At 48.0% G+C, this 19,240-nt stretch overlaps 1 protein-coding gene and 1 pseudogene across 5 annotated transcripts in view; one reads left to right on the top strand and one right to left on the bottom strand.

Annotated features, from left to right (window-relative positions):
• Positions 1-10,986, bottom strand: part of CCDC88C (coiled-coil domain containing 88C) — a 147,082-nt gene extending 136,096 nt beyond the window's left edge. The window contains exons 1-3 of one of the 5 annotated variants that reach the window (XR_010122022.1): positions 10,538-10,986; positions 9,650-9,750; positions 1,555-1,663 (exon numbers count right to left, since the gene is read on the bottom strand). Coding sequence is in view for 3 of the 5 variants with exons in the window: in XM_055288402.2 (XP_055144377.1) it covers positions 1,555-1,663; positions 9,650-9,750; positions 10,538-10,597 (270 nt within the window). In the remaining 2 variants the exon portion in view is untranslated. Of the gene's footprint in view, positions 1-1,554; positions 1,664-9,649; positions 9,751-10,110; positions 10,265-10,285; positions 10,501-10,537 lie in introns of those variants that run through there. The other 4 variants (XM_055288402.2, XM_055288405.1, XM_055288404.2 and 1 more) reach the window with 4 other exon arrangements.
• A 1,124-nt stretch (positions 10,987-12,110) lies between these two features.
• Positions 12,111-12,699, top strand: LOC129487540 (COX assembly mitochondrial protein homolog; annotated as a pseudogene).
• Positions 12,700-19,240: the final 6,541 nt, after the last annotated feature.

Below are 19,240 nucleotides of genomic sequence, written 5' to 3'. Positions count from 1 at the left end.
AGGCCATTGCCCACTCCCTCCCTCTCATGTTCAGTTTCAAAGTCATGTTGAAACAGAAGCAAGGGCTCCTGCAGCAACCACAGCCCTCGACAGGAACTGGGCCCAGCACAAAGCCCAATGCCACAGCACACATTCTGCCTGGCAGCCCACCCAGCAGTCCCTCAGAGGACCCCAGAACCAGCAACCACTGCACAAGGGCAGAAGGGGAGTCACGGCTGGCCAGACGGCTTCCTCATGTCAACAGAGGCCTCACAACATCCAAAGATGCTCCCGAATCCCAGAACCAAGACAAAGTTACAGCCCAGGAAGCCAAGTGTGAGGCACAGGTCTCAGGCAGAGTCTGGTCACATGTTTAGTGAAACACTGGTGTGAATCTGGGAGGCAGTTGTTCTTGAGAACATAGTTCTCAATCTGTGTCCCCTGGAGTCCCAGGAACCCTGGAGGACAGATGTCCTGGAGGCCGAGGAGACAGCTGAGCACAATGCACTGGGCTTCACCTGGAGTCTTGAGAAAAATCATATAGGGGGAAAGTTTCACTGCTAAGAAAAGGTTTGAAAACTGGGGCTCCAAGGTACACAGTTTCAGTCCATTTCCATCCGTGTTGGCCATACAGAGATCACTAACACCATCAAAGACTCTCAACTGGCCTTCCCAAAGCTGGGATGGCTTTTGGGTTTGGTTTTGTTTGTTTGTTTTTGAGATGGAGTCTTGTTCTGTCACCAGGCTGGAGTACAGTGGCACGACCTTGGCTCACTGCAACCTCCGTCTCCCAGGTTCAAGCGATTCTCCTGCCTCAGCCTCCTGAGTAGCTGGGACTACAGGTGTGCACCACGCCTGGCTAATTTTTGTATTTTTAGTAGAGGCGGGGTTTCATCACATTGGCCAGGATGGTCTTGATCTCTTGACCTTGTGATCCGCCCACCTCGACCTCCCAAAGTGCTGGCATCACAGGCATGAGCCACGACGCCCAGCCTGGGGTATTAAAAAGCAAGTCTCCATCAGGCCGGCTTGCCTGTCCCATTGACCACACAGATCAGATGCGGTAAACACTTGAAAGACAGATGCTCCCTAAGCCCAGTACTCCTGCTTGCAGCTAGAGGTGGGTTAATTACATTCTTGGTCCCATCTTCATAACCCTCCAGTGGTTCCTCCTCTCCCTCAACCCTTGAATGGCTCCTGTATAAAGAGCCACTGAGCCAGGGGCTGGGGACAACCACATCAGGGTTACCTTCGGGAAGCCCATTCCAGACAGTCCCCACTCAACTGCATTCTCGGGGCAGAGGCTGCAAACCGAGGCTCCTCTCTGGGACCTTCACAGCATATAGCACGATGCTACACACAGCTCAAAGAACATTCACCAAACAAAGGAAATCAATGCACCATCTCATCCTCACACATGCCCCAACAAAGGGTTCACATGAAAGCAGACCAACTGTCAACAAGTAGAGGCCTAAACGTAAGACCGTTTCCTCCCGGCCTCCTGTGGGAAAACTGTTGACAGTGACGATACTGATGGACACACGTAAGAATTCCTGACAGCGGAACTGCCCTTACCTGGTAGTAGGTCTTAATGTTTCTCACCAAGATGGTCAAATTCTGAATGCGAAGGTTCACATCATTGTTGACGTGCTTATTGATGCGTTGATTTGTGGGCCTGGGATCTCTAGGGGAAGAAACACGAGAATGGAAATTGCATCTCCCAGCAGCTGCCACACTGCCTTTCCCAGCCACGACCCAGCAACTTGTCCTCCAGTCCCCAGGTGACCATGAGGCTGTGCTGTGGCAGTTGTGGTTCCAGTCAAATCCCAATCCTGCCACTGCTAAGCCAGGACCTCAGGTGGGCCACATCGCCTTTCTGCTCCCTGACCCGAGCACCTGGCCCACCGCAGGCCCTCAGTCAGTGCTGTTTCTATTCCCACCATTCCTAGCACCCACAAAAAACAACCACGTATCAGTGCAGACCCCAAATGTTATATTGTATAAAACCAACCCTGCCAAATATATTTCAAGATTAGAAGAATTAAAAGCTGAACAAACAAAAATATGTGAAATATCAAGAAAGACAGGAGAAAAATGGTAGGTTTTTTTTTTTAAATAGAGACAGGTCTCACTCTGTCACCCAGTCTGGCGTGCAGTGGCACTATCACAGATCACTACAGCCTCGAACTCCTGAGCTCAAGGGATCTTCCCGTCTCAGCCTCCCAGGCAGCTAGGACTACAGGCCCAGCTAATTTTTTTTATTTTTTATAGAGACAGGGTCTCACTATGTTGCTCAGGCTGGTCTCGAACTCCTCAAGCCATCCTCCTGCATCAGACTCCCAAAGTACAGGTGTGAGCCACTGTGCCCAGCCTAAAATCGTACTTTTTTTTTTTTTTTTTTTTTTTGAGATGGAGTCTTTCTCTTTCGCCCAGGCTGGAGGGCAGTGGCATGATCTCAGCTCACTGCAACCTTCACCTCCTGGGTTCCAGCGATTCTCTCACCTCAGCCTCCAGAGTAGCTGGGATTGGTGTGTGCCACCACGCCTGGCTAATTTTTGTATTTTTAGTAAAGACAGGGTTTCACCATGTTCGCCAGGCTGGTCTCGAACTCTTGACCTCAAGTGATCCACCCGCCTCGGCCTCCCAAAGTGCTGGGATTACAGGTGTGAGCCACTGTGCCAGGCCAAAATGGTACATTTTCTGACTTAATACACCAATAAAATCATAACGTTCCATTAAACACAGGTCTCCCTCTGTCATGCGAATTGGTCTTGGGCTAGCCCTCCCTGTGATTTACAAATTCCAGGGACAAAAATCCTATCTTGAGAAACTGGCATAATCAATCTATGACACTCTATGGTGTACAATGCACCCTGTAAGAAATGCTGAGAGACACAATTAAATCATGTGGGAAATCCCCAAAGTGTCATTTATTTTCCAACCTCAGGCAAAAGTTGGGTCTGGTTGTGATGAAACTAGAAATCTACATCAAGTGATGTATCATGTCCCTCCCTCATCTATATACAGGACATTTCTCAAAATGCTCAGTGTCAGAAAACATTTCCCATGAGACGAGAGCACACAGCATTACTGAGTTCGCTTCCACCCTTCCACAGACTGTGAGCTGCTTTTCATAACAAAGGCCTCCCTTCCATCTGACGGTCCCAAGACACCGCAAAGGATGGCTAATTCAAAGGAAGGCCTGTCTTCACAGTTTCTTCTGTCATCCAGACCCCGTGATGAAGGTGCTGAGCCTCTTGGGGGTTAGTGTGGGGAGTTAAGGAAATCAATCTCAATGCCATCTGGCTCATTCAAAGCCAATAATTAGTAGAAAATTGACAAAGGAAAAAAAAACCCTACAAATCGAAATCATTTCAAATGTTTCTGGAAGTACAGTGATGGAGTGTGGCCAAGTCATTTACATGTTACATGTTTCTCTTGGAGTTATGCATAACTGAGAAAATAAAGGTTAAGAGTTCTGTGGAAATTAATTCAGGAAAAGAAGAGGCATTCAGAATTTAAACTGCAAAGGCATTTTTAGCTGCAGAAGTATTCCTGGCAGCATAAAGTAATTTATCTTAAAGGTACAATTCTCCTCCCTTTACTGTAGATACCTTAAAAGATGAAAATCAATTTCACAGTGACAAATGCACTTCTTAAAATAGCAGAACTCAGAGAACATGCAGCGCTTTTTCTGTTTTGTCTTTTGTTTCTTCTTTCTTTCGTCTTTGTCATTGTAGTCCCATCTTTCACTGAAGTCAGACGGGACCACCCCAGGAGTGCCAGGAGCCGAAAGCCTCAGTATACATCGTGGACATCTCCAGCACGTGCAAAGGCATAACATACACTCAGGGTCGGGAACCTGGGAGTCCCCTCACATCACAGCATAGAAGCTTCTGACCATCCCTGCTATTGTTCTCTCCAGTTCTTGCAAGAAATAGCTCACAGAAACAACACTCTAAAAGAACCCTGACATTTACTGTATGAGTAATTAAGCTACTTACTGTGATTATTAGTACTCCCTCCTTTAACTAAGCCTCTCTGGGTAAAGGGAGGCTATCAGGACACTAATCAAAACAAAAGCCTCAACTACAGTTAAGACAGGCACATCTCAATCTCCACTCTGCTCAGCACCTCCGTAACTCCCACCTTTCCATGCTGTAGGAAATGGGAGTCGGGAGACATGGGTTCTAGTCCAGGTCCCAAGCCTAGCCAAAGTTCAATGGGCTTCAGTGTGCTCATCTGCAAAATGGCTACATGATCATTCCGGCCTTCAAAGGCTATATGGTTCCATGGCCCACATCTGCATTAGCAAACTTGGACTGTACTTGCTTCTGTACCACAGGAAGATGTTATTATAACTGTTAAACAATTGCACTTCCCCAGAAGTTGTCATTCAGAACAACAATCATCTTTACATGATAGTCCTAATACGTAAAAGGCCAACACTCTAGTACCGGGATCTCAGAGGACAGGATACAAACATGGTAGCTGGTCGGAACTTGGAGAGTTCCAAGAGTTCCAAGTCTAAAGTGTGGGCCCCCAGGGATTCCTTTTCATAAAAACTTCCAACTACAAAAAGAGAAACCGGCCGGGCACGATGGCTCATGCCTATAATCCCAGCACTTTGGGAGGCCAAGGTGAGAGGATCACTTGAGGTCAGGAGTTTGAGACCAGCCTGGCCAACATGGTGAAACCCTGTCTCTACTAAAAATACAAAAATTAGCCAGACATGGTGGCACGCGCCTGTAATCCCAGCTAATCAGGAGGCTGAGTCAGGAGAATCACCTGAACCTGGGAGGCAGAGGTTGCAGTGAGCTGAGATCAAGCCACTACACTCCAGCCTGTGCAACAGAGCAAGACTCCATTTCAACAACAACAAAAAAAAAAAAAAAAAAAAAAGAAGAAGAAGAAAGGAAACCATCTCTTGCTAGAATTTTAAAAAGAGTTATAATTTAGGCTCAGAGTAACCTCGTCCCCCTCCTTTGGGAAAGCCAGCCCCCAACTTTTGGTCATATTCCAAAAACTTCCTAAATTTAAAGCTAAATCAAGAAACTATGTATTGACACTGAGAGATGTCCCTAATTTATCACACGTTAAAAAACATGCTAAATGTTTTTATACATGTTCAGTGTATTTTTATACAAATAGGGACCCATGCTAAAAAACAATAACAAGAGTCCATATTTGTATAAAAATATTAATACATTAAGGACACGTATTAATATATATCATAGATAACATTCGGAAGGCACTAGAATATTGACATTGTTACCTCCACATGGTAAAATCATGGGCAAGTTCTATTTTGCTCATCTGTATATGTTCCTATTCTCCTAGGATGAACATAAATTGTGTATTTTTTTTTTTTTTTTTTGAGATGGAGTCTGGCTCTGTCGCCCAGGCTGGAGTGCAGTGGCGTGATCTCGGCTCACTGCAAGCTCCACCTCCCGGGTTCACACCATTCTCCCGCCTCAGCCTCCTCAGTAGCTGGGACTACAAGGCACCCGCCACCACGCCCGGCTAATTTTTTTGTATTTTTAGTAGAGACGGGGTTTCACTGTGTTAGCCAGGATGGTCTTGATCTCCTGACCTTGTGATCTGCCCACCCCGGCTTCCCAAAGTGCTGGGCTTACAGGCATGAGCCACCGCGCCCAGCCTGTTTGTGTAATTTTTAAGGACTCAAACCCCCATGTGTCATACACTGCAGCCAAAAGATGGAAATTACTGAAGTTCATAAGTAAAAATTGTTTTTTCCCAAGATTTTTGCGCCAATACAAATTCATTCAACCAACAAGTAAAATTTCCCCTTTTATCCTAAGCTTCTACATCTGCAAAAGGGAAACATAAACTCTCCTTCAAGTGCACTGGGGGAAAAGTTATCCTTCAAATGCTTTTTGGGAAGTAAAGAAACTCTCCTATTTCCCCGAGGATGTTCCTAACCTATGAATAATTAACACAGTATCCTGAATTTTGCAGCTAGCACCAGGGGTCACAAAGGAGCCTGAACAAATACGGTTGAACTTAAAGGGCACCAGCTCTCAGCCCTAGTACCAAGTTCCAACTTCAGCCACGGCGTCAAATCGGATGGTTTACTCTCACAAGTACAGATGTACAGCACTAAAGGCATGGGTACACGTACGTATGTACACACACAAACTCAGATCTGGGCCTCATCTGCACAATGATAGATATATGTTAGGCTTTTTCTATATACATAGTTTTATTTAAACCTACCCTTAATTGGTAAAATACCCTTATTACAGATCAGGAAATCAAGGCTTAGAGAGTTTCAGTCATTCGCCCAACATAATAACACTAGGAAGTGGCAGAGTGGGGATGTGAACTTGTCTGCCTGATGCTAGGGTTAAGGCTCTTAAATAATTTTCCTACAAGAGAATGAAAAATGTGTCCAAAGTTAACCAGAGCAAACTTTGTTTTCTCTTGGGTGCTGGTAGGTACCCGAGACACCGTGTTGACAGAGGAGCTATTGATTGAGCAGGCATTCCCAGGCCTCTCCATCCAGGCCTCTCAAAGCCTCAGTTTCATTCATGAATTCTCCTAGCCCTGGGCCTCCCCAGAAAGCTGAACCTGTGGGGCTTCCCTGCTTCCAGGTGCTGATGTCACCAGGAGACTAGGGCCAAGAGACTACTAACAGCCGTCTCCGGTTGCCGGAGACAATGGCCAGGTGCAGTCACGTGACCCCCAGCCAACCTCCACAAGGCTCCCAGGTGTTAGGTAACAGCCTCTTATCTGAGCTCTGTTAGCAGTACTGCTCGACGCGATTTCCTCAGGTCCTACGAACTTGGGGGGAAGGAATCAAAACAGGCAAATAGCACAGTCTAGGAACTACTGGCATGGGAGATGAGGCAGAACAGGCTTACCCCTTACCTGCTGGCTAGTGACATGTTGCCATTTGGTAGAAGTGAAAACAGAGGCTTAAGAGCAGTACAGTCTAAATGCGGGGCTAGGACTTGGGTCCCAGGGTCCAATGTTGCCCTAGACCTCACTGGTAGAGGGCTAAGGGCTGAGAACTGTGGGGTAATCCAAGGATCGAAGAATGTGGGGGAAAAGGTAGGCCAGAAAAAAAACAACTTTTACTTGGTGCCTCAAATCCTTTCTGGATTAAGATGGCACCTACATAGGCAAATAGCTAAATGTTAACACACGGTTTCATTCTGTTCTCACAACCATCTCTTAAGTAAGGTACTTTACGTCCCATTTTACAGATGAGGAAACTAAGGCACTGAGCGACGTGCCCAGTGTCACACTGCTGGTAAGAGGGAGGCCAAGGGTTTGAATCCCAGCTGGCTATGTAGGCTGTCCGATACGGGCCAGGGTTCATGGTTTACTTGAGGTAATTTTACATAGCATGAAATGCATAAAGTTATAATTTGAGTTGTTTTGGAAAATGAAATATACTCCAGCCACTCTGCAGGACATTTCAACTACCCTGAAAAGGTTCCCCTGGGTCCTTTCCAGTCAATCCTCACCACTTCCAGAGGCAAAAACACTATTCTGACTTCTATCACCTGGAACTGGGTGATTCTGATCACCCACGCAGGAAACCATGCCCACCCACTCTCTCTTCTCTTTCCTCATCCTGGAAAGCCAGCCATTCAGCCTCCCCACGCTCCCTTCCTCTGTGCCCAACCCATCCAGAGGGACCCAGAAGCACTTCTTGAAGTCTTAAGAGCTACAATTTACCAGTTCCCACTTCTGGAATGATTACCTTGGCATATCACAGAGAGAACATCTAAAATTGCCCAGGGAATGGGAGAAGCCCTCCCACCGCCCCCCCTACCCCGGCCGAATTTAGCCACGGGCCAAATGAGAACAAGTGATGAGCTGGCGTTTCTCAAAGGAACGGTCCAACAGGCTTTCCTGATTTACAAGCAAGTGGGAAACGCTTCAGGAATTCCAAAGGTCAGGGAAGAAAGAGAAACAGTCCCAGTGCTTTTGTTCCCCCCTCTGCCTGGGTGTAGGAGCTGAATGAAAAGGCTGGGGATACTGCTGGTTTTTTTAATTAAACAGTCTTGGGCTTGGGTAAGGACAGGTTGAAGTTTCACCGGTCATTGCGCCAATGGAATCCAGTAATTTTCAGGGTCTAACAGGATGAGGGGAGAGTGGCCAGAACTCGAATATGCCACAAGACAGCTCCCGGAAAACTCAGTTTCAACAAAATTATCTAAGAAGTGCTGTCAAAGCTGGCAACAGATTTATGTTTTTGAATCTCATCAGACACTGAAGATTGGTAGTGACTTTTTTCCTACACCCACAGCTGTGAACCTAAAAAAAAAAGCAAAAACCATTAAACAGCATGACATCAAATGACTTATTAAAACAAAAGGAGGCCGGGCACCCCAGTGGCTCATGCCTGTAATCCCAGCACTTTGGGAGGCTAAGGCGGGTGGATCACCTGAGGTCGGGAGTTCGAGACCAGCCTAACATGGAGAAACCCCATCTCTACTAAAAATACAAAATTAGCCGGGCGTGGTGGCACACGCCTGCAATCCCAGCTACTCGGGAGGCTGAGGTAGGAGGATCGCTTGAACCCAGGAGGCGGAGGTTGTGGTGAGCTGAGATCACGCCATTGCACTCCAGCCTGGGCAACAAGAGTGAAACTCCGTCTCCAAAAAAAAAAGAGCACGGTTCTTGAATTATTTTTTTCTAGACAGGCTGTTTAAGGCAATCTATATAAGCCACTTTCTGGATATGCCAAAGCAAACTGCTCCTCTGCCTTTGTGAGCCACAAACGAAGTTATCTCTCATTAGCTAATAGATTTATGCTCCAGTATGACAACTCGCTCAGTCGTAGGTGAATAGGTGCGCACACGAGGCTGATCCACAGAGAACATTAGGATGCTTTATTTTGCTTCAAGTGCCTGTGAATCATCCTGACACTCAGTTCCAATGTTCCCTGCAGTTTCTGAGTTAAAAACAGAATGCAAAGGTAGAAGCCAACACCTACATTGTGGCAAGCTGTCAATCAGGCCGTGCAGAGCTCAGCAACAGGAAAGGAAAGGATGTGGTCAGATGTACTCGCTGGCAAGAGTAACTTCTACCGAGACCCTGTTCAGGCTGCATGCTTCCAAACAAACAGCACCATGGCCTCTGACTCCTTGGGCCCCTCCTAACACTGTGACTTTAAACTCAGTCCATACAGTGGGACTTAACCAATTGCACTTGCTCTGGGGCAACTGAAAAAGGAAGATGAAATGTAAAGGAGCTCAGAAACACAGGCAGCCTCATCTAAAATGAAACTTTACAGTAACCCTTGGATGCCTGGGCCCACCCCGACACTTCCTGTAACCAGACATTCTCCGTTACAGTTCCTTGCCCTCCAAAAAGGGACTTTTTCATTTCATTGCTCAAACCACAATTAAGTCCTTGAGTTAGAAGTCAATTGCACTATCTACACCACGTAAATGACAGTCATTCAATTCCAAATTTCCTTCATCAAACCAACTGCCCGACACACTGTCCTGGAGTTCTTCAAACACCTACGAATGTCCAACAGGCACGTTAATACTGAGATAGCAGCGTCTCCACCTTCAGGGAACTACCCCCCACCCCACACACACCCCGCCATGCAACCTTCCACTCCATTTCTACTCTCAAACTTTCTAACGCACCATTCTTTCCTTCCTCCGAGAAGAAGGTAACTTACATTTGCAGCATGATTTGGTTCAAAAAGATGCCGTCCACTAAATCCATGTACATAGTCAGGTTGTCCTGGTTGCCGCTCCCAAACGGGCCAAAAGTTTTCACCTGCGGGGAGGGCGGACAAGGAGAGAAAGACAGGAAGTCACCCCATGCGCACAAACGGTCCAAAGCTCTCCCAGGCAGAGACTGGCCGGGTCAGTGTGAGCAGAAGGGGGTCACCCACGCCCACACCACCCTTCAGCAGGCACCAAGCCCGGCCTTCTCCTAGGGCCTCTCTCCCCTCCCCGCGCCGGGCAACAGACACGAGACAGGAGGAAAAACTTCCTCGCCACTTTTCTCCCGCGTTCCAGAGCGACAAAAATAAAAAGGACTTTTCAATAAATGTCTCACGTCTCAAATCCAATGTAAATCAGTGCGCCCACCCCAGTCTGTTCACTTTCCCATTCGGCGCCCCCCGTTCCCCACCCGTCACCGCCATCCACTGGCTGGTCTCAGGGATTCAGAAAAACTACATGAGATATTTAGTTGGGAAGAATGGGGTCCTTTTCGGGAGTGGCTAAACCCCAGGGACAGGAGTGACCACTGGGACCCGGTCCGCCCCGAGGCCGCCAGTCTAGAGCCCTAGCGGGAACAGGTGTACCCGCTCGGCTCCTGGCCCGGCCGAAAGCGCGGCGGGGTCCCGCGACGGACGCACAACGGGGACGCCGGCTCCAGAGTTACAAAGCTCCGGACTCCAGGACGTGGCCCCAACCCCGGCCGGGAGCCACTTGCTGCGTCCCTCGCGCCTCGTAGCCACCCGGGGCCCCCGCCGGGTAGGGTCTGCGGCGTCCCCTCGCCGGGCTAGAGAGGAGCCGGTGCACCAACAAAGGGGCGGGGAGCCAGGCGCACTCACCCAGGTCACCAGCGGGCTCTGCAGGAAGAGCTCCAGGAGCTCCGAGACTGTCACGTCCATGCTGAGGCTGCGCCCGCCGGCTCCGCGCCCCCCGCCCCGCGTCCCCGTTCCCCCGCGCCGTGGCACAAAACGGCTCCGCAGCTAGCAGCGGGCGCGGGGCTGCGGCGGCTCGCGCCCGGGAGACAAAGGCGGGGCGCGCGAGCCCACGTTCCGCGGCTTCGGCGGCCCCGCGCCCCGCCCGGGTCTGGGGGAAGGGGAGGGCCCGCCGCTCGGGGAGGAACAATGCGGGCGGCCCCGCCCCTCGGCGGCCCTGGGCGACCGGCGCGCCGCCTCGCGGTGCCAGCCCGGGAGCCCGGGCGCGGGACGCGGCTACGCGGGGAGCTGGGAGGGGACTGGTGGCCCGCGGCGGGTGGATCGCGGGGCCCGGCTCCCCGCCCGTGGGACTGCGCACCCTCGCCGAGCGCAGCCTCCCCGCGTGTGGGGCCCCAGCACGTGGCGCATCCCTGCGCGCGTGCGCCTGCAGCCGGGGCCCGAGCGCCACGTGCGAGCTGGGGCGCGCGGGCACTGGTGCGTGCCGGGAGCGGGGAAGCCCTGCCCTCTGAGGTTGCTCTGCCCTCCAAGGTCGCCCGCAGGCCGCCGCCCGCTCTGGGCTTGGGGAGCTCGGCCCTGCGCCTTTCCGGACTCCTGGCAGGTGCAGCCCCAGGTACAGCCAAGAGGCCCCGCAAACCCCCACTCCTCACGGTTGTGCCCGGCGCGATAAACGCGCCCCGACCCTGGGGCCGGGCTGGAGGGCAAAGAAGAAACTTTATGTTGAGTTTAGGCCTTAGGGGCGCGGCCCCTCGCGCCCTACCGTGCCCCACCGTGCCGTGTTCCGGGCTGCCTGCCTTCTAAAAGTTCCTGCAGGAAGCAGGTGATGTGGCCTCTCCGACCCGGGCCCGCCCCCACCACTTTGCCGGAGGCGAGCTAAATTCCAGCCGGGGTTCTTAGCAGCAGCTTAGTGGCAGGCGACAGGAAAAAGGGCAAAGGCCCCAACTGGCTGGAAGGCAAGCCCGGGGGCAGGACCTCCGTGCGGGACGGCACGAGGCAGGAGCCGGCTCCAGGCTGGTCTCGGCCTGGTAATAATTTCACACCACCAGCCGGTCATTGTTCAAAGCACTGTAGACCATTTTACGAATTTAACCCTAACGATCGCCGCATTTCCCAGCTGGGCCAACTGGTGCATGTTTGACCCGAAGCGCCCTGCGTAGCGCTTGGCAAGTATACAGCAGGCACTAAATGGCTGCCGACAGGCTCGGTGGTAATTTTGAAAGTTGGCTCTGTGCAGTGTTGGGGCTGCGGCATCTGCTGGTGGCTAGTGGTATTACAGACCAGCGCTGGCGGAACCCGTTGGGCTGGGGAGGGTTTTGAGATTATGGCCTGAGAGCGGTTAGGGGTCCCTAGAGACTGTGGAAGGCAGGGTAGCATATAACACAATGGGGGACTGCGGAGGAACTAAAATTTCGAGACTACATGGTTTTGTTGTGCACCAGAAGTTCATTAGAAGAGTTCCTTAATTGCTTCTCCGCCCGCCGCGATGGCACTCGACCCCGCGGATTAATTTAACAACTCTGATGGTTGCTCTGTGAAATTTGAAGAACAGTGGTTTAAGCAAAGACCACAAGAAAGAAGAATTGAGATCAAAGAGGAGGTGTGCCATCGCTGTGGAGGAGTTTCAGTTGTGAATCATGAAATGTCCTGTAAACCATTTCAAGGAGTTTGATTTTTATACCAAAAACAATGGGAAGACACTGCAGGTTTTTGGAGCAGCATCTCAGACCTGTCGAAAAAGATGTTTTGATCCCTAAAATAATGAGAGAAAAGGCCAGAGAGAGGTCTTCTGACAAGTTCAAGATTTTACCAAATGTTGCAAGAACTCTGGGATCCTTATGGTAGTAAAATGCTGGAAAGAAAATTCTGCATTGAAAGAATGTCTAACAGCTCACTATAATGACCCAGCCTTTTATGAATAATGCAAAGTGCAATACCTGAAGGAAAAGGAAGAATTCAGAAAAACTGGCATTTCTACAAAGAAAAGGCTACAGAAGCTGCCCAAGTGTGTAGACAAATATTCAGATGACATTCAGGATCTCTAATATTCATGGAAGTCGTTTATAGAATAAACCTGAAATAATGGACTCAAGAATGTGTGTTTGCTAATTATGTGTGTATCCTAATTATGGAAATATTAATTTTATCTGAAAAATCTTTTTTTCTTTTCTTTTTTTTTTTTTGAGACAGAGTCTCGCTCTATCACCCAGGCTGGAGTGCAGTGGCGTGATCTCTGCTCACTGCAAGCTCCGCCTCCCGGGTTCACGCCATTCTCCTGCCTCAGCCTCCAGAGTAGCTGGGACTACAGGCGCCCGCCACCACGCCCGGCTAATTTTTTGTATTTTTTAGTAGAGACGGGGTTTCGCGGTGTTAGCCAGGATGGTCTCTATCTCCTGACCTCGTGATCCGCCTGCCTCGGCCTCCCAAAGTGCTGGAATTACAGGCGTGAGCCACCGCGCCCGGCTAAAAATCTTTTATTTAAAAAAAGTTCCTTAATTGCTCATAATGTAAGTTAGTTCAAAAATAGGTATGTGTACACACACCGCTCTTCGCTTGGAAGCCTCTCTTCTGAAAAGTAAGGGATGCAGATGCGGCCAAATCTGTTTTTCCAATTTTTTTGGAAAGACAGGGATGAGGGATCTTTAAAGTTATTTATTGAGGCCAGGTGCAGTGCCTCACACCTGTAATCACAGCACTTTGGGAGGCCTAAGTGGGTGGATCACTTCAGCCCAAGAGTTCAAGACCAGCCTGGCCAAAAAAAAAAAAATAGAAAAATTAGCTGAGTGTGGTGGTGCACACCTGTGATCCCAGCTACTCTGGAGGCTGAGAATCACTCGAACCTGGGAGGTGAAGGTTGCAGTGAGCTGCTATTGCACCATTGCACTCCAGCCTGGGTGACAGAGCAAGACTCTGTCTCAAAAAAAAAAAAAAAAAAAATTTATCGAGTAAGCTTATTCTCTCACACTAAGAAATACAGTGGACAAATGCCTTCTGACAGTTGTGAGACTTTTCCCATCCTGACTAGGGAATTTTCCCCCGGGGACATTGACAAGGCCCTGGGCCACAGCCATGTCAGGAATGTTTGCTTTGAGGTCAGTTAGCTGCTGTGTTGGTTCATAATCATTGATGTATCTGCTACCATGCCTTGGCTTGACTACGCCACCAGTATTAAAAGGATCTAACTCAGCTCCCTTGTTCCCTAGGAGGCAATGGGGCAGGCAAACTGGATGGTGCCCCAGGTGTAGCAAGGTTGGAAGGCTTCAAAGGACCGGGTGGCCTGGACAAGTTTCCTCCTAGAAGTCACTTTATCTGCAAAATCAAGATAAGACCATTTTCCCCATATGGCTTGACAAGACAATATTAAAGCTCAAGGTGATGCATGTAAAAAGATTGTGGAAGCCATAAAGCTTTATAGAGATACATAATCACTGTCTCTTCCTCATCTCCTGCCCCATTCTGCTACCCCTGCTTTAATAAAAATTGTTTCCCCGAAGTCTCCGTCGTGCTGGGGCATAAGCTTCAAGGAGCAAATGCACAGACCCTCCACTGACCATTACACAGAGTCCCAATCCCCCTCCATCCTTCCAGAACACCCTTGGCTTTCACTCCATCCATCTGAGCCTTAACTCTTTATTTTTAAGTTTTTCCTTGTTAATCTCTGGATATAAATGTATCTATTGCTTAATACATTGCTTCCTGGGTAGAAGCAGTATTTTGTGTTCTTCTGATAAAGGAATTTTCTACCGTCTCAGAAGATACTGACTCAGCAGTGTTAACTAATGGCATTTCTACTTCACCTGATAGCAGCAGGAGCTTAAATTGTTCCTACAACTTGGGGTGGGGAGAGGGAATGGCTATTTTTTTTTTTTTTTTCGAGACTGAGTCTTGCTCTGTCACCCAGGCTGGAGTGCAGTGGCGCAATCTTGGCTCACTGCAACCTCTGTCTCCCAGGGGTCAAGCTATCTCAGCTCACTACCACGCCGAGCTAATTTTTGTATTTTTAGTAGACACAAGGTTTCGCCATGTTGGCCAGGCTGTTCTCAAACTCCTGACCTCAGGTGATCTGCCTGCCTCGGCCTCCCAGAGTGTTGGGATTACAGGTGTGAGCCACCATAGCTGGCCACAAAATACTATATTCTATGATAGTTTTATATTCTGTCACAGATCTGACATTTTGGAACATTTATTTATTTATTTATTTATTTGTTTGTTTGTTTGTTTATTTTTGAGACAGAGTCTCTCTCTGTTGCCCAGGCTAGAAGTGTAATGGCTGAGCAATCATAGCTCACTGCAGCCTCAGTCTCCTGGGTTCAAGTGATCCTCCTGCCTCAGGCTTCTTAGTAGCTGGGACTACAGGTGGGCCCCACCATGCCCAGATAATTTTTTTTTTTAATTTTTTAATTCTTAGTAGAGACGAGGTTGCTATGTTGCCCAGGCTGGTCTCAAACTCCTGAGCTGAAGTGATCCTCCTGCCTCGGCCTCCCAAAATGCTAGGATTTCAGGCATGAGCCACCATGCTGGGCTGGAATATTCTTAAAATATTGGAAATTAGGCCGGGCGAAGTGGCTCACGCCTGTAATCCCAGCACTTTGGGAGGTCAAGGCAGGCAGATCACAAGGTCAGGAGTTCGAGACCAGCCTGACCAACATGATGAAACCTCATTTCTACTAAAAATACAAAAATTAGCCAGGTGTGGTGGCGTGCACCTGTAATCCCATCTACTCAGGAGGCTGAGGCAGGAGAATCTCTTGAACCCTGGGGGCGGAGGTTGTAGTGAGCTGAGATTGCGCCACTGCACTCCAGCCTGGGTGACAGAGCGAGACTCCATCTAAAAAAAAAAAAGAAAAAAAATTGGGAATTAATATTATTGTCAAATTCAGGAAAAACAAAGGATTTGGGGTCCTTTGGGATGCAAGGCATAGGAGAGTATCTTTGTTTCAACCTGCTGCTTGTTAATGTGAGACTGATATTTTGGGGAAAATTTCAACCTATTTCAAAGATTTTTTTTTTTTTTTTTTCAGAGAATAGGAAACAATGCACTAAAACATGGAAATGCAGCTGAGCGCGGTGGGCTCACGCCTGTAATCCCAACACTTTGGGAGACCGAGGCAGGCAGATCACGAGGCCAGGAGTTCAAGACCATCCTGGCTAACACACTGAAACTCTGTTTCTACTAAAAATACAAAAAAAAATTAGCCAAGCGTGGTGGCACGCACCTGTAGTCCCAGCTACTCGGGAGGTTGACGCAGGAGAATTGTTTGAACCCAGGAGGCAGAGGTTGCAGTGAGCCGAGATCGCGCCATTGCACTCCAGCCTGGGCAACAGAGCGAGACTTCATCTCAAAAAAAAAAAAAACATGGAAATGCTGAAGTATACACGTAATATTGGAAACTAGGATGCTCAAGTAAACATATTTTCAACTGATTTATTTTTCCTTTAACTTTTTCTTAAAGTTATAGCTTAAATCATATGAAATTGCTGACATTTGTCAAATTTGGGCCTACAAAAATGGCAGTTTCACATGGTTGAAACTGAAGACTATTTAAAAATTAAAAAATAAACATTATAGAATTTCTGCTAAGTGCTAAACATTATGATAAGCCCTTTAAATAAGACATGAACCTGCTCTCAAGAAACAGTAAGAGTGCCAGATGGGGTGTCTCATGCTTGTAATCCCAATACTTTGGGAGGCCAAGGCAGGAGATTGCTTGAGCCCAGTTCAAAACCAGACTGAGCAAATATAGTGAGACCCCGTCTCTACAAAAAATCTAAAAATTAGCTGGGTGTGGTGGTGTGCACCTGTAATCCCAGCTACTCGGGAGGCTGAGGTGGGAGGATCACTTGAGCCCAAGAGGTCGAGGCTGCAGTGAGCCATGATCATGCCATTGCACTCCAGCCTGGGCAACACAGCAAGACACTGTCTCAAAAAAAAAAAGGAGTAAGAAATAATCACAGATAAATTTAAACCTTTCGCATTTTTAAAAGTTATGTGCAGACAAGCAAAAATAATAAAAGTTCAATCATTTATTATGATGCTAGATGCATCTGAAACTGGATAATACAATATAGTTTTGTTTTTTTTTTTCTCTTGAGACAGAGTCTCACTCTAGCGTGATCTCAGCTTGCTGCAACCTCGGCCTCCAGGTTCAAGCAATTCTGCCTCAGCCTTCTGAGTAGCTGGGACTACAGGCATGCACCACCACACCTGGCTAATTTTTGTATTTTTAGTAGAGACAGGTTTTCACCATGTTGGCCAGGCTGGTCTCGAACTCCTGACTTCAATTGACACACCTGCCTTGGCCTCCCAAAGTGCTGGGATTACAGGCGTGAGCCACCATGCCCAGCCATACAATACAGTTTTATGTCATAAGACAACCTTACATGAAACCTTACTAGAAAATGCATAAATTTGGGGTCACCAGAGATATGGGTTTGAGTCCTGGCTATGCCATCTACTAGCAGTGTGACTCAAAACAAATTCTTAATGTCTCTTAGCAATGGTTTTCTTGTCTACACAGTGTGGCTCCTGCTACCTCCCTCCCAGGAATGCTGTCAGAATGAGGAACAATCTATGTAAAGCACCTGGTACAGCCTAAGTGTTCAATGAAAAGTGTCTTTTTTGATCGTTGAAATTATTAAATTGTTACATTTATAGCACTTGATATTTTTCAAAGCATTTTCACTTATACTGTCATTTGTCATAAATCTCAATGGAAAAGAGAGTCTAATTAATGCGATCTGCCTAAATTGGCTGAGCAAATTTAGATTTGGGACTAAGAGCCAGGCATCCTGAATGGTTCCATGCTCTCTCTTCCTGATCACAGGTGCTGAAGACATAAGCTGTATTGTAAAGCTATGTGTCAGCTCAGAACTATGTCTTCAGGGACAACATAATGAAGACTAGACGTGACCCTTGACTTTCAGAGCTTGATAGTGCATAGGAGGGACAGCGTCTTGGAAAGCATGTATAAGGTACAGAAATAGTACAATGGAGAGTGTGTTTACACCTTAACTTTTTTTGGGGAATTGTGAAAGGCTTTGCTGAGGATGTGATATTTGGCCAGAGTACTTAAGGCTGAATAAAAGCTTGTCCTGCAGATAGGGGGGAAATGTTGCACGTGGCGACTTTCTGGGGCCGCTGTCATGAGGGTGGTAAAAAAAAAAATTTTACTAAGATAGTTGTAGGTAAGGAAAGGCAGATTTATTAGAGAAACTAGGAAAACATGTTGCAAGGAAGCAATAGGCAGGTCAGCAAGAGAAGAGCTGACTGCAAAGAGATGAAGGCTTGCTGGGGGTTTTACAGTATTCTGCTTGTCCTGTGTGCTGAAGAGAGCTTTGTGCAGTGCTGGTAATGCCAAGGTTGCAGTGAGCTAACTTGCATTTTTCTATCAGCCGAGGGTCTGCTGATAAGTTGGGTGCAGGAAGATTATGAGTTATTCGTGAAGGAGGGCTGTGTGTCCTGGACCATAAACAAAGGCTGATTTACAGCTTATCTGCCTTCTCTTTTTGCTTTCCCCTGGTCCTGCCAAGCCTAGCTCCTTTTCCCTTGCTAGGACTCACAGTAAGGACATTCTAGGCAGAGGGCACACCATGTGGAAAGGCATGTGGGAACCACAACACTGCCGAGACACAGGGGGAGGTGATGTTACTGGGATATGGGGGAGGTGGGTGGGGGTCAGCTTGTGAGAGGGCCAATAGGCTCAGTCCAGGAGTTTGGACTTTATCTTAAGGAAAGGTGGGAGCCATCAAAAGGGCTAAAGCTGGAATGGGCCTTGACTAGGTTTGCTTTTCTTTTTTTTGAGACAGAGACTCTGTCACCCAGGCTGGAGTGCAGTGGTGCAATCTTGGCTCACTGCAACCTCCATGATATGGTTTGGCTTTGTGTCCCCGCCCAAATTATCACCTTTAATTGTAATAATCCCCACATGTCAATGGTTGGGCCAGGTGGAGATAATTGAATCATGGAGGCAGTTTCACCCAATCAGTTCTCAAGGTAGTGAATAAGTCTCACGAGATCTGATGTTTTATAAAGGGTAGTTTCTGCATATAAGCTCTCTTGCCTCCCGCGATGTGAGATGTGACTTTGTTCCTCGTTTGCCTTCTGCCACGATTGTGCGACCTCCCCAGCCGTGTGGAACTGTGAGTCCATTAAACCTCTTTCGTTTATAAATTCCCCATCTCAGGTATGTCTTTATTAGCAGTATGAGAACAGACTAATACAGTAAATTGGTACCAGGTAGTGGGGTGCTACAGTAAAGATACTCAAAAATTTGGAAGCAACTTTGGAACTGGGTAATAGGTAGAGGTTGGAACAGTTTGGAGGTCTCAGAAGAACACAGGAAAATATGGGAAAGTTTGGAGCTTCCTAGAGAGTTGGAGGGCTCAGAAGACAGGAAGATGTGGGAAAGTTTGGAACTTCCTAGAGAGTTGTTGAATGGCTTTGACCGAAATGCTGATAGTGATAAGGACAATAAGGTCCAGGCTGTGGTGGTCTCAGATGCAGATGAGGAACTTGTTGGGAACTGGAGTAAAGGTCACTCTTGTTACTTTAGCACTAAGAGACTGGCAGCATTTTGCTCCTGCCCTAGAGATCTGTGAAACTTCGAACTTGAGAGA

Source organism: Symphalangus syndactylus, chromosome 8, assembly GCF_028878055.3.
Source record: "Symphalangus syndactylus isolate Jambi chromosome 8, NHGRI_mSymSyn1-v2.1_pri, whole genome shotgun sequence".
Lineage (NCBI taxonomy): Eukaryota > Metazoa > Chordata > Mammalia > Primates > Hylobatidae > Symphalangus > Symphalangus syndactylus.
Note: the sequence above shows the minus strand (reverse complement) of the source record. Positions and strands in the feature narration are given on the sequence as shown.